At 43.1% G+C, this 14,214-nt stretch overlaps 1 protein-coding gene across 1 annotated transcript in view; it reads right to left on the bottom strand.

The window, feature by feature from the left end:
- Positions 1 to 656: 656 nt before the first annotated feature.
- Positions 657 to 14,214, bottom strand: part of PSMD6 (proteasome 26S subunit, non-ATPase 6) — a 104,740-nt gene continuing 91,182 nt past the window's right edge. The window contains exons 6-8 of the mRNA XM_069643712.1: positions 11,979 to 12,147; positions 1,537 to 1,614; positions 657 to 869 (exon numbers count right to left, since the gene is read on the bottom strand). Coding sequence (XP_069499813.1) covers positions 773 to 869; positions 1,537 to 1,614; positions 11,979 to 12,147 — 344 coding nt within the window. The 3' untranslated portion in view covers positions 657 to 772. The remainder of the gene's footprint in view (positions 870 to 1,536; positions 1,615 to 11,978; positions 12,148 to 14,214) is intronic.

The following is a 14,214-nucleotide window of genomic DNA, read 5'->3' as shown; positions in this document are numbered from 1 at the left end:
TGTCCTTTGAAGTGTATTATCAAGTGTTCCATTGTCACGTCTAAAGTATTTAAACAGATTCTGGTGTGTATATATAATTGTATATGAATTATAAGTGTAAGAGCTTCTCGTGTGCATATCCAACTAAGGTTCAGTGTACTTAACTATGGTTCACATCTTCCTCTTAAGATAAGCCTGACTGCTCTGCCACTCTAACAAGTCTTATTACCAGTAGGACTTAAGGAAAACTCCCCTAACATTAACAGAGCTAAATTCCAATTGTTTATGGCAGTTAGTGTTGATCTTTGCATCCACTCTTGATAAAATAAAATCTAACTATTGTCCAATGGCAATATTTTTTCCCCTTTATACATAACTAGTGTTATGCAGTGAGAAGGTATCCTTTCAGATTAAAAATAAGCAAGACAAATACTCTGATGCTTGGGACACCTTTAATGAGCTGTATGCCTGACCACCTCCATCCCCCCCACCACCGTTTTTCCTGCTTTTCTTTCCCAAAGAAGGCAATTGATATACTATTGCTAATATAATTCTAATGTGTTTCTAGTTACTCGCCTACTGTGCATGCTTTTGAGAGATATGTTATAAAATCAATAAAAACAGATTAAAATAAATAATGTTGAAGTGTTCTGTGAAATAACTTGACATACGAGTGGTTTTGAAAACAAGAACGAACCATTTATTGCAACAGGTTTAGAAGAGTTTCCATTAATTGAAGAAGTCATCTGAACAATAATAAAGGAATTTATTATTTAACAGTCTTAACACAGGTTTACATGTTAATCACCCTTGAAAGCTTTTGAACTCTGTTTAGCAACAGGTCACCCTTTTTGATTGTTTCTTGGTACTGCCAGTTCTTACTGTCAGGTCTGCAGGAAAGATAAAAGTATTAGTTAGTATACACACACACACACACACACTGATAGAACTAACAGTATCATGTTACTTGAGACGACACTGCACTAATTTTACGAATTGCATGAAATAAAAATAAACTGTATTGCCCATCTGTCCAAAAAAAAAAAAAAAAAGGCAAAGCACGCCCTAAACACAGGAAATACCTGGATAATAAGGACTGTTAAAATAAAACATGCACTGGTCAATTAGAAGCTTGAACAAGATTCCAATCTATATGTATTGGGTTCAGTTCCCGGAAAAGTTTAAAATCAGGATTAGATCGACCTAACTCATTTGTTAATTCACACAGGCTCGAAATTAAAGCCACATTTTTCACCCTGTTGTCAATAAAACAATGGCTCATGCTTTACAGCCCGATGTATAGAGAGCGTATGGCAATTACGATTTATGAAATATTGAAGTAGAATTTAATGACAGCCTTCTTTCATCTTCATAATGCAGTCACCCATTCATTTATAAACGTAAACACCACTGTTCATGATATTCCAATAGATCCAGCATAGATGGCAGAGTCTGCATGGAGTTCTGCCTGCTTTCCAGGCATCAATTCATATACCAGTTATTCTGTAGAAGGAGAAGCTCTGTCAGATATGATTAAGAACTTAAGGCATACAATACCTGTTTGTTTCTACAATTTCATTCACTTTGTCTATTTTACAATGCAATCTTCCAGCTGCAATGAATCTTGAAAGCTCCCTAATGTGAAAACAAAATAATGCGTTATACATTTTCAGTGTGTATTCATGTATTTTCTTAACCATGCATTCAAAATCAGGCATCTCCTTATTTTACGATTTTTCCTCATTCTTTCCAGGTTACCCAAATAGTAGGAAAAACTGCAATGGTAGGATAATGGATACGTGCAGTTGTTGTCACAAACAGCTGTCCTCATTCATTTTACACCACGGATTGAACAATTAGGAGTTTAACAGAGAACCAGGAAATAATGGATGCACTCATGCGGTAAAAACGGTAAAAACTACTATACCAATCGCAAAGATATCCATATTAGACCATAGATCAATCTATTAAATTGTTTTTCTTTCCATAGAAAGAGATGCAATACTTAGGAATATGTGCAATTGGAAATATTGGTCCGATTTTACCTTCTAATATTCTATCAATATTAACATATATTCAGAGTCTGTAAACAACGGGAGAGACATAAGCTCACTTTTAAATCTCTCCCATAGTAATCCCATGTACGTACTATTTCAGCTTTCATTTCCATTAAGTTGTGTTGGTTGCTCACAAAACGCGTGTGAAATTTTATTTTGAGTAACTAACAATGGATGATTCATCTGATGTTCTTAGCAGGACAATACTATATCTTGTGGAACGCAATACTAGAGCGATATAACCCGAGCCGGGGGCATTAGCGGTCAGATAATGCCCCGATGTATAAGCTGGAAGCCCTGAGCAAAGCAAGGTCTTTAACTGGGGCTCTGGGGCATGACCTGACCGATAATGCCCCCCTGCTCACATTATATTGCTGTTAGTACGCTAGCACGCTGTACTGGGGTACTAATCTTTTTTTTTCTCCTCAAGTTGAGAAACTGTTTACCATTCTCAACTCAAGAAAAATGTAAAATTAAAGATGGCAGTCATGGAAGGTCCCTAGGTGACTGTCTCTTCATAGTGTGTGATTGGAGTTATAGTTTGCTATAACTTTGGACTGATTGTAAAGTACTATGGCAGCACACATTTTAAATGCAGCGGCTTCATTTTTAATTCCCTTATTATTTCTTGGGTGAACTACAGTTCCCAAGAAGTGGGATTTCCATCCCCTTTACATTTTATAGTTTGCCAGCACACCCCCACCTTATGTTGAGAGCTGGGTGGTCGGGGGGGGGGGGAGGAACAATGTATACCCTTGCTTACTTACCTGGTAAACTTACTTGTTACAATTGCTAGCTTACTTGAATGGCTGTTGGCAGTGAAACTACTTTCATGACTTTTAGTCCTTACTCGCAGCCTACCTCATCAGCCTCAGTAATGCACAGGAGGACCACCATTCTGCTAGAATGGTGGGATCCTCCTTTTTTTATTATATACTTCGCAAGGGTACCTGGTAAAAGTCTTGAGGGTCCAGGTAATCATAACATATCTATCAAGAACTGTGAGCAAGACCCACAGTCCCAGACATACATGAATGAAGGTCTTTAAACCTTCCTATATCAACCAAAGTTGAATCAACTCTTTTTATTCAATTTAAAAGTACATCATAACATTTCATAATGTAATCAACCAACACCTCTTCATCAACCTGAATACATGCATATCCCATAAGGCATATCTGTTCGTTCCCTTACACACCACATTCGTGGAGTTTCAATACTCAACCCAGTCACACTACAGGGATTACAAAATACTAACATAAATCTACTGTTAACAAACACCTATAACAAACGTATCTATTTCTTCGATTCTGTTGACGCGTGTTTCAGCCGGTTCTCATTAGCCATAGAATCAGGCTAAATTTTGCTCCGGCCTTCATCTGGAATGGGATGGGATTTAAATGGAATACCACTTTGATGTCTTTTACTTGTCGCACAAGCTTCCTCTACATCTCTGCCAGCATTCATGTAACCCAGCCTTTTTCTGTGTGCACTCTCCTGTGGCCTCTGTTGATATAGCCCATCTTTGATCCCTATTCTACAGATGGCTCCCTCTTAATAGGATATCCTCAAGTCACCACATCGGATTCCAGTTTGACTTAGTCTGCAGATGCAAAGCTGTGAACACTGCAGCTGTTTAAAAGGAGCCCTTACTCGTTTGTGGTTTCCAGATCTTCTGGCATTCTAGTCAGTAAAGACAGTGGCTGAAGTTTTGTATTGTATTCTCCACAGAGGCGCCAGAGTGTCCGAGAAGGCAGGAAGCGAGTGAGAAGTCCAAAACTCTGCAGCCCATTGTATTTCACCTTGCCTGAAAGAAACCAGTTCTCAATGGGCAGCTGTACTGATTGGACAGCCAAACCGCCCCTTTATGCAACTGTGGGGAGAGTTTGCAGAAGTTGTGCTGTAGTTCCTGATGGAAACTCTGGTTCTGGAAGCTGCTGGCATGTCGACCACTGGAGCGGAATATGAAGAGCAAGATGAAGAAAAGATGCTTGTAGCGATTTCCAGCGACCCGAGAGCCTGCTGTGTAACCGGAGCCTGATGCAACCCTTCCTTCCAATCGACCTGGGGGTCATGAATGCAACGACTCCTACCCAGTGGCTGGTGAGATCCACTAGTCGCAAGAGGACTTGCAAAACGAGCCATCCCTTGACATACTGTGACCTTCCTGGGCAGCAAAACGCCAATACCAGAGGACCTCGAACCTGAGTGCATGGTCTTCCCAAGTTCGAATCCCGTTGAAACTGGTGGACTCCGGCTGGACCTCCAGAGACACGATTCAAATCCCTGAAGTCCCCTCACAAGAGTGCAGGACGGAGATAGTCCAGAGAATCCGACCAGTGATATTTGTTCTTCATCTGGCTCCTGTAAAAAGGTTCCAAATCCCGAGACTCAGAAGAATCCGGTGCTGGAAGCCTCCTCTGGCGACGGCTGCTGCAAGTTCCCATACTGTGTTAGTTTCCTTCGTCTCACACCAAGAATCAAGGGACCAGGTCCTTTGCTGCTGCATCCTGAAGGCATCCACCCAGAAGCTCTTCTTTACTCCTAGGGTTGTTAGACAAGATTGTATGCAGTACCCTTTGAGTGAACTACAACAACCCTGACCTCCTAGCAATAGGAACCCAACCTTTGGTAAAAGTCTGTACTACACAGGTTGTAGTGTGGGTGAGTAGCCAGGCTTCTCTCAAGAGGGGTCAATGCGAGCTGTAGGAGAGTTACAGAGATTCACAGTGACAAGTGTCCAAATAAACTCTTACACACAAGGTTTCTTGATTAAACAATTAATTTATTTAACAGTCAGTTATAGTAAGCCTTCTTTTGAAGGGAGCAATGTTAAGCAACACACAAATATACTTCCAAAATACATACTTAGTTTTCTAAGATACCCATTTGGGATGGCTCACAGACACTACCTACACCCTCAGGTGACTTCAATTGCTAGGGTGCTGCGGACATCAATATATCACTGTTTGCATTTAGACTTTGTTAGGAGGGTGTCAGAGATCAGAATAAAACATTCACGCAAGGATTCCATGCAAGTACTTTCAATAACCCCCCCAATACAATGTCAGTTAACCCTTTCCTGTAAGGAACGCAAAAACGGAGGAGAGAAGAGTCATTCAGGGAGCCAGGCCAGCCAATGTTTAAGTTAAAAAAAGTCGTGGTGACCTGAAGCACTTCTTGCAGGTAAGTAGAAAGTCTTGCGCAAGGTTTAAAAAGTCTTGGTAGAATAGAAGAAATGAAAGTAAGGCCACAAGCTCATTATGCTTGTGAGGTAAAGAAGCGGATATTAACTCTACAAATGCAACCAAACGAGTCTCCAACGAGGACAAGCGGCTACACAAGAGGCAAGTTCTCTTAGACTGTACAGTACCTTTAGGTTGAAGAAGAAGTGCAGATTTATGTTACTGTGCAGCTCTGCAGATCCTGCTGTTCCTGGGCCTAGTGGGGACAAGAGGATGGATGTCTGGGGACTCCTGCACTGCAATGGGACGGTCACCACTCGCAACCGGCAATCTTCAAACACTTGAAGATTCAAGTGGCACTTCGGTGTTTCAGCTCCTCTAGTCTACCACAAATGGCATTTCCGCGGTTACTGGCTGTTGAGGTGGGCTTTCCTTGCATCTGGGGTCCCGCACTCTGTTGAGGGGGCTCAGGCTCGGTCAGTCCTGCTTCCTGGGAGTCCGGAGGATCTTCCTGGAGCACTTGGCCAGCTTAAAAGCAACACACACACGAACTGCTTTTCCTCTCCCTGGCTATCCAGTTGCAGCAGCGACTGCAGGGGAAACAACCAGCTTCGAGAGGATGGCTTACTTTGGAGTTGATTGGTCCACCAAAAGGGAGAAGTCGTCCTTGCAGGGGTTTCTCTGTCGATACAAATTTGGAATTTCAGCACAGCAGCAGGGCTTTACCGGGCAAACCAATGGTCCTGGAGTTGCAGCAGGCGTCCTCTTCAAGTTCTTCGGATTCCTTCGTCCAGTGGTCGACTACCTTCCAAGCCAAAAAGCCTCGGCTTTTATGCAGCTTGCTCCCATTCATTCCAACCTAGCTGTCATGTCACCCAGCAGGGTGGCTGTCCTTGCCGGACAGCCAGCCGGCCAATCACCTAAGAGCGCATTCCTGTCTCCTAGGAGACAAAGCATAGGGCGTTTCAAGCACCTCCCTTGCTTCCTGCCCCTGCCAGACACCCTTGAGCCAGAGGCAGGCTTCACTTGTTAATCCCGCCAAAGGCAAAATGAACAAAGGGACCAAACCGGGTTTGGCGTGCAGAGTAAATCTCAAGAAGGACCTTTCCACAAAGAAATGTCGAAAAAAAGCAGACTGGGGCCATTTTGACAAAAATTGCACCCATAGGTGCTTTACCGTGGCTGCGAACGCAGCCCGCGGTAAAATCCCATAATGGTAGTAAAAACGCAAACCACTGCCACCAACCATTCAGTGAGGAAAGGGTAACATTAAAATGTTACATGAGAAGCTAGACAAAGGGGATACCAAATAAACCCTCCAGCACCCTATTGTAAGATAGGTTGTTTAGCCAACCTAAGTAAAGTCAATTTCACTTCACTGCTCTGGGAAACAGTAGTTTATCCCAGAGAAGGTATTTAAACCTTGGGAAAATCTGGAAGACTTCCCTGTGTCACTGTACTGAAGGTGCTGTGTGACACAATGTAAAAGATGATGCTTATTGAGTTTGTCAGACTCCATAACCAAAAGAAACACACAGCTCCGAAATCACACTAAAATACACGAGTGGAAAAAAGGGTCTCACGCCAAGTTGCTGGGGGGTCTCCAACGTAGAGAGAATTGGCACAGCTCCGAAATCACACTAAAATACACGAGTGGAAAAAAGGGTCTCACGCAAAGTTGCTGGGGGGGTCTCCAAGGTAGAGAGAATTGGCACAGCTCCGAAATCACACTAAAATACACGAGTGGAAAAAAGGGTCTCACGCAAAGTTGCTGGGGGGTCTCCAAGGTAGAGAGAATTGGAACATTTGCGAATTCGCTCTAACAAGAACTCTCATATTATTTTATATATGCACTATGCAGATCAGGGAAATCCAAAAAGGTACACTTTTAGAAGAGCATTAGCTATTCAAGTTGGTTAATACTATTGGTAAGCTTATACACACTTCAAGAATAATAAAATACCAATTCAACTACTTCCAAGCGTGAAACACTGGTCAAAGCTAGTAAAAAGGAACTTATAGACTTGTTAGAGGGGCAGTATGCAACTGAAAGGTAACTAATAATTTGCAGACACTTTGTAACCTATTCTGTTTAGGATCAAAGTTACACACCAACACATTTACAAGTACTTTGCACACTTGTTATATTTTCCAAGACAGAAGTCTCTAAAGTTCTTGTCTATTCCACGGCATGAGTAATCTCAGAGGCAGAGGAGGGGCCCTAGTGGTCTAGGAGCCAGCAGCAGGCAGGGCAGGTCGGGATTCAGATGCAGAAAGTCAGTGTTCCAAAGCATATCTCGTTGAACAATTAAGTATTGACTTCAGAGTTAGTCGAAAGTGTTCAGGTACTTCAGCAAAGGCTCCCTATAGGCGTTCAAGCATTAGGCATGGGCGAACTCCCATACAGATGGAACTACCCACTCAGCCAAACAGGATCGGCACAAGGCTTAAAGTAAGTGTTACCCAACCAACATAGTACCGCAGCAGAAAAGAAGAGCTTCTGGGTGGATGCCTTCACAATGCAGCAGCACAGGACCCTGTTCCTGAAATCCCAGTCTGATGACTAAACAAACACTGGATGGGAACTTGCAATCGGAAAAGGGTCGCCAGAAAGGATTCCTCAAAGCTTCTCGCAGCTCTGTCCCCCTCTTACAGGTACCCGATAGAGAGAGAATCAGACTTCGGAAGAGCACACACTGGCTCGAGGTTCCCTGGGATTGGCAGTTTGCAGCCCAGCAAGGTCGCAATACGCCAAGGGAAGGCTCTAAATGCAGGTCTTCTCAAGACTAGCGAGTCTCACCAGCCTTTGGGAAGAAAAGTCCACGTCTTCAGGAAGCCCAGGTCTCTTGGAAGCAAGGGTTAAAACTGGCTCCAGTTACACAGCAGGCTCTCCAATCAGTGGAAATCGCTACAGACGTCTTTCTTATTCTTCCTTTTTGGATTTGGGTCCAGTGGTAGACTTGTGTCAGCAGCTTCCAGAATCTGTCTTTTATCCAGGAACCAAAGCACAACTTCTGCAAACACTCCCTACAGTTTACAGAAAGTGGCTGTCCAATCAGAACAGCTATCACCCCAGTAGGAACTGGTTCCTTTCAGGCAGACTGGAAGGCAAAGAGCTGCAGAGTTGTGGACTCCTCCCTAGCTTCCTGTCTTCACAAACACTCTGGAGCCTCAGCAGAAAAAACAGAGTTCCAGCCGAAGACAAAACTTCAACCAGGACCTTTCCTACGCATGCCCTACCTAGGACGGCAGAAGACAACCCAAAAAAACAAGCGCACTCAAAATGGTGGAAAAGGTAGGCCACCATCCTAGCAGAAAGGTGACCCACCTGTGCATTACAGCAGCTGTTTTCACAGCCTGCGAGTAATATGGACTATATTAATGGTATAACCACTGCCACCAGCCATGCAAGTTAGCTTGCCATAAATCAGTGAGAAAGGGGATAACAGGTGTCTCCCCAGCACTCCACATAAGGTGGGATGTGCAGGTCTCACATTTAAAATATAAAGGGGATGGAAATCCCACTTTACTCTCGGGAACAGTATTTCACCCAAGATATAGTACAAGAAATTAAAACGGGAATCCCAAAGGCTATCCAGCAACACTGCACATGAGATGCTGTGTGCTGCTATAGTAAAAAGCAGACAGCCCAAAAGTTAAAAGGGAATAAATCCACACACTATAGAAAGACATAGAAAAAGAAAAAAAAAAAGAAAGAAAAAGAAAAAGCAAAGAAAGAGTGAAAGGGGGGAGATTCCCACTCACCCAGTAACAAGGAAAAATACTCTCCAAGTAGTTCTGCGGTTGACACAGGTGAGGAAGATGTATCACAAATATGAAGCGCTTACCAAACAGTCTGCATTTAGACATTCTTCTTATTCGGTATGGATTTTGTCATCTTTGGAATTTGCCCACATTAGCAATTTCGTACCATTCAAACAATCTGTTTTTGTGAGCACCACCCCGGGGTCCCCTGCAGCTTTGGGCAGACTCATTAGGCTTTTCCAGCGTTTGATACTTTACGCACCATTGCGAGATGGCTCCTTCGTCCCCTTCCCATTGGAAGGTGTGAAGACGTTCTAGCTGCTTACGCAGCTCTGCTGTGACTCGCCGGCTTCCTTTTTTATTTTGGAATGAAGAGTGTTGCTCCAGCGAGCGTTCTGACCACCAGGAGTTCCAGCGCGGCTCCTCTGGTCTCCATGGCCCTCTGGGCTCACACATGCCTTCTCCTTCTCCATTCTGGAGACTTTCTCCGTGTTCACGAGTCCCGTGGCGCTTAAACCTCCTCTCCTGCACAGCTCATCTCCATAGTGCGTTTTCCACCTTTAAATGTTCTGCGCACTGCAGGAATGGCAAAACTAGTCAGCATGCAATACTATGAGTTCTGGTTGCTTTGTACAAACTCCTTAAATCCTCTTCCTCGACTCAGTAACCAAGTGATTATGGGAGTTGAGGCCATAGATGATTTTGGATTCTGAACTCTCATCCGGATTTCACTTAAGGGCATATCAGTAAAAGGTGTTGCACATAAAGTCCTAATTGATAGTAAGACTTCAGTAAGCTATCCCAGTGGTTTGTAGATCCATCAGTCTGTACTAATTTAGGACCTTGGAGGAGTGGCAGAGCCTCAGGATTATCAAGAGGAAGATGTGCGCTGTAGGCAAGTACACAACCCAGTAAATAAATCACAAAGAAACACTTATACAAAATATATATTTTAATATACATTTAAGTGTATTTACACAAGTCACTATTAAATACATTAGCATATTAAACCATCACAGGTATAATTCGATACTTTCAAATAGTCACTTCTTAGTGAGTGGGTAGTTGCTGAATGAATACAATTGTTACAGGAGCTTGACAGTTTCTAGGTATTACCGTGCACCAACAAAACAATACAGTAATTGTATTTAGTCTGCATATGCATAAGATAGTGATTTTTGGGGAGGAAAACAATTTGTTCGTGCTATCATACTAGAGTTTCAGGTTCTAGAGGCAGTTTTGCAGCACAGCCAGTCCTTTAAAGTCAAAAACGCAACCTAGCTAAAAGGCAGTTTGTATCGGGTTTAAGTCTTGCAAAGCAGCAGTTCCTAGAGAAGATACATGGTTTAACCAACGTTGGAGACCCCGAGTAAGGACTCTCTAAAAGGGGACACATGCAGCAGCTTGAGTCGGAGGTAAGAGGGGGTTGCCCTGGACACCTGTGTGCACTCCAATAGTCTAGAGCGACTTTCTGGCATCAGGTAAGCAATACCTTTTCCCCCCCACAGAACCTTAGGCACAAAGAAAATTCATGCTGGATGCTCCGCGATGTTGCAGTTCTGGACCAGACATCCGGATTCCTTGATCTGATGACTGAAGGCAGGACACTTGACAGGATCTCCCAGCAGCTGTCTTGAAGGAAGAACCTGGGGCACGACTTTCAGCAACTTGTTGGTTCTCTGGTTTTGGCGCCTTTTCTACAGCACTAACAAAGGACGTGGATCACCCGGTCAATCTTCTTAGCTTCCTGAAGTCCCACGCTCTGATGAGGTCTGGGCGAGTTGGATCGGATCGCTGGAGTGTCCGCGAGGGCTCAGCAAAGATCCGGATGGATTCTGCCTTTCCACGACGATGCACTCAAAATGGGCAGCAGATCTCCTGGTATTGGAGTTCTGGAGCTCAATTCAAAGTTGGTCTTGGGCCTGGTTGTTCCCATCAATCAGAAGGGAAGGAGTCATCCTCTTCGGAGCTCCTCCGTCACACAAAAAACAGGGTCAGGACAGCAGTGGTTGCTTCACATTGTTGCAAAAGGTCTGCAGATCGTCTTCTTTGGTTACTTCAGCTTCCAGTGGTCGACTTGTTTTTCATTCCAGGAGCCTAACCTTTTATACAGTTCCAGCACACACTCCTCTGCAATTTACAGAAAGGGGCGTTTGGCTGTTCAATCAGGACAGCCAACCCCCCCCCCCCCACCCTCCACGGGAGCCGTCTTATTCAGGCACTCTGGCATAAATATGACTGGAGATCGGGAAATATAACAAAATAGCGCCGCATAAGGCGACCAGCTAGCTGGGCGGAAAAAAACAGGGACCTCAATGCGCAACAGTTTTTGGGTACACTACACGTCACGTTAGGGATAGTGTTACAGGCACACCCATGTTGACGTCCCCTTTCGATCCTCGCAAGACAAGATGCAATACTCTGCGGTTACCACAAGATGTTGGACTATATGCACAGCATGTGATTCTAAATCAGATTAACAAGCATCAGAAATAAAGTTTCAAAACCAGGCAGCTTCAACCCATAACTCCAACGTTTAGATTTCATACATCTGTTAATCTGAAGCAGATATAAAGAAAATCACAATTCATGGGTAGAAGCCAGGCTACAGACAGCCCAGCATAACAAGGCATAATTAAGAATGGAACCAGGACAGAACACCCAGCTCCCCCCCCCCCAAAAAAAATCATATCAAAAGCTTCCTCTACAGCAAAATCTTATTTGGACAAAACCAGGACACCACACAGGACAGCATATTCATAAACACATGTTGGACACCTCATCAGAAAAACACAAATACAAGCTCCCGTAGGAAAGGATAGTAGAAAATGTGTCAATACATTTCATTTTGAGGCTTTTTTCATGTATAGATCTGATTAGCAATCATGGGATCTGTAACTTTAATTTAGGAAACTACATAAACAATGGCATGCAGAGCCTGCTTCGGTCAAACTCATGTAACATGTAGGTCAGTGTATAAAAACAAACTTACTGATCTATGAATTCCACCCCAACTCCAAAGGCTTCTGCCATGTAGCCAAGTGTTAGTGACCTGTAAGATTCTAATAACTGGCTGTATGCCTCAATCCTCATTTCTCTGACATAATAACGATAGTGAGGTGCAAATAACCAGTCCTTCTTCATCTCTTGCTCAACAATAGCTGAAATAATAAGAACATTAACATAGTTTGAGTTATTTTAAACTAATAATTAGCGACTGGTAGCAAACTAAAACAGCAGTCCGATTGTGCAGTGAATGAACGTTACAGCACTCTACTAAATGAAGCCCAAAGGCTTATAGAAACCTCTTGATACTGTGACTTCCACAAAACTGAATGCAGAGAGCGGAATAACTGAAGAGTCCTACAGAGTAACTAACATAGGGGTATTCCCATTGAAGGGACATTAAAATATATATAGACAGTTTACACATTTCAATCCATAACATGTCACTTACTCCACCCACTGTTTGCGCTATCAACCATATGTATTGATAGCATTTTGACAGAACCTCTGTATCTTTCAACTGTCCAGCCTACAGGCCGGGATCTCAGATTCAGCTGGGTGGTGTCACCCAGCCCTCTAGATAAGGCACGATTCTTTTTACGCATCTAATTGTAGCCAATACAGATTATTTCATTTTCTACTGCGTACAGTGTACGCTGTACTTATTCATTTAAAAAACATACTTTTCACCACTAGATTGCAATGTAGCGTTTCCTTTGTCATAGCCTTTCTTATGCATGATAATTTCCAACTGAAAGACCACGAGTCCCCTTGCAAATGTGTAACAGTTAAAGAGCAACACAATAAAGCATGCACCCTTGTGTTCATACCAGAACGTCTAATAGCTTCATATGCTAAAAAGTAAAGTTTACTTCAATGTCTTTAGTTGAATGTTCTTTAACTATACATAAGAACATGGTGGAGGTTTGTGAGGAATCGCTAAACCTAAGTGAGTTTATGGCAGAAGTTGTGTTTTTAAAGCACTGAAAATAAAGTGGGTAAATCAGGATGTTTTGCCTTTTGCATCTGATCATTTTCCATTCAGGATGTGGAAAATAAAAAAAAAGGTACAGTGATATTATTTCGGCCCAACATGCTGCTATATGGATTTACATGGTGTCATGATGCTTTACTATGCAATTTATTTTGCAAGTAAACTCTATAGTATAGACAGTATTATTGTAGGTCTTGACACCCAAAACTTACATTTTTGTTCCAAGTAAAACGTGGAAGAAGGTGGCTGTTCCCAAATTGAAAGAGTGGGTTAAAATCAAAGCTTTGCTGTTTAGCGCAACTGTGATCCTGGGCAAATAATGTAATCAATTGCAAAAATTGGAGTGCTTATAAATGATAAAGAACCATTTTACTAAGTGTAGGGACACATTGGTGTATCCTGGTGCTCCTCTGCTAGTGGCTCCAATACCGCTGCATAGAATTGCATTATTCCTGGACTAGCCCTCCCCCAGTCTTGTAACACTGTATTTGATAGGCCGACATAGTCTCACCAGCCAGTCAGTGCACAAGAGATTCTACTATAGCGGACTGTGCTAGAACCAACATTACATTTTCTCCCTTGTTGCTTCCAGCCACTGAAGTTGCTTGGGCCGTGCAGAGTACTGCCCCACACTCCGCAATGTCCTGTTTTGTTATGATATTGAGTCTTTCATTGCACACCATCTGCCATTTTCACACTTTCTAGGACGTTCAGGATCTGCAAGAAGTGGGTGTTTCAGACTCAAAAGGAGAGAGCAGTTAACTGATTGTAACATTGAAGCTGCACTAGAATAGTCTTATTACAACGGTTAATGAAGGTAGATGCCCCTACACAAGTAAGTTTGCCACTCCTCCAGTCTCTGAAGTTAGTGCCTCTCCCAACATTTTAAGGGTTAGCCCACCCCTACATTTTAGCCTAGGGGCCCTCCTGGATGGGTGCACTTGCATTTTGTTAGACAGGGAGGGGAGCCTTTCCCCGAAACTGGCAGCGTTAAAGTTTTACTGTGTTTGTTCAGAAAAATGTACTTGAGCAAAACACAGTAAACCTTTAAAGCTGTTACTTTCAAGAAAATCCTCCATCACCTCTCTGCATATTGCGCTTTAAAATATACTAATCAATAGTTGGTCCCCACACCAGACCATGGGGGCAGGTGGGTAGAACAGTGTTGCCCTGCCTATTTTAGTGGCCCCTCCCATCACGACTTAATCCCCCCCTGCCCCCTGAAATG

This window comes from Ambystoma mexicanum, chromosome 2p (assembly GCF_040938575.1).
Source record: "Ambystoma mexicanum isolate Mex_15411 chromosome 2p, UKY_AmexF1_1, whole genome shotgun sequence".
NCBI lineage: Eukaryota > Metazoa > Chordata > Amphibia > Caudata > Ambystomatidae > Ambystoma > Ambystoma mexicanum.
Note: the sequence above shows the minus strand (reverse complement) of the source record. Positions and strands in the feature narration are given on the sequence as shown.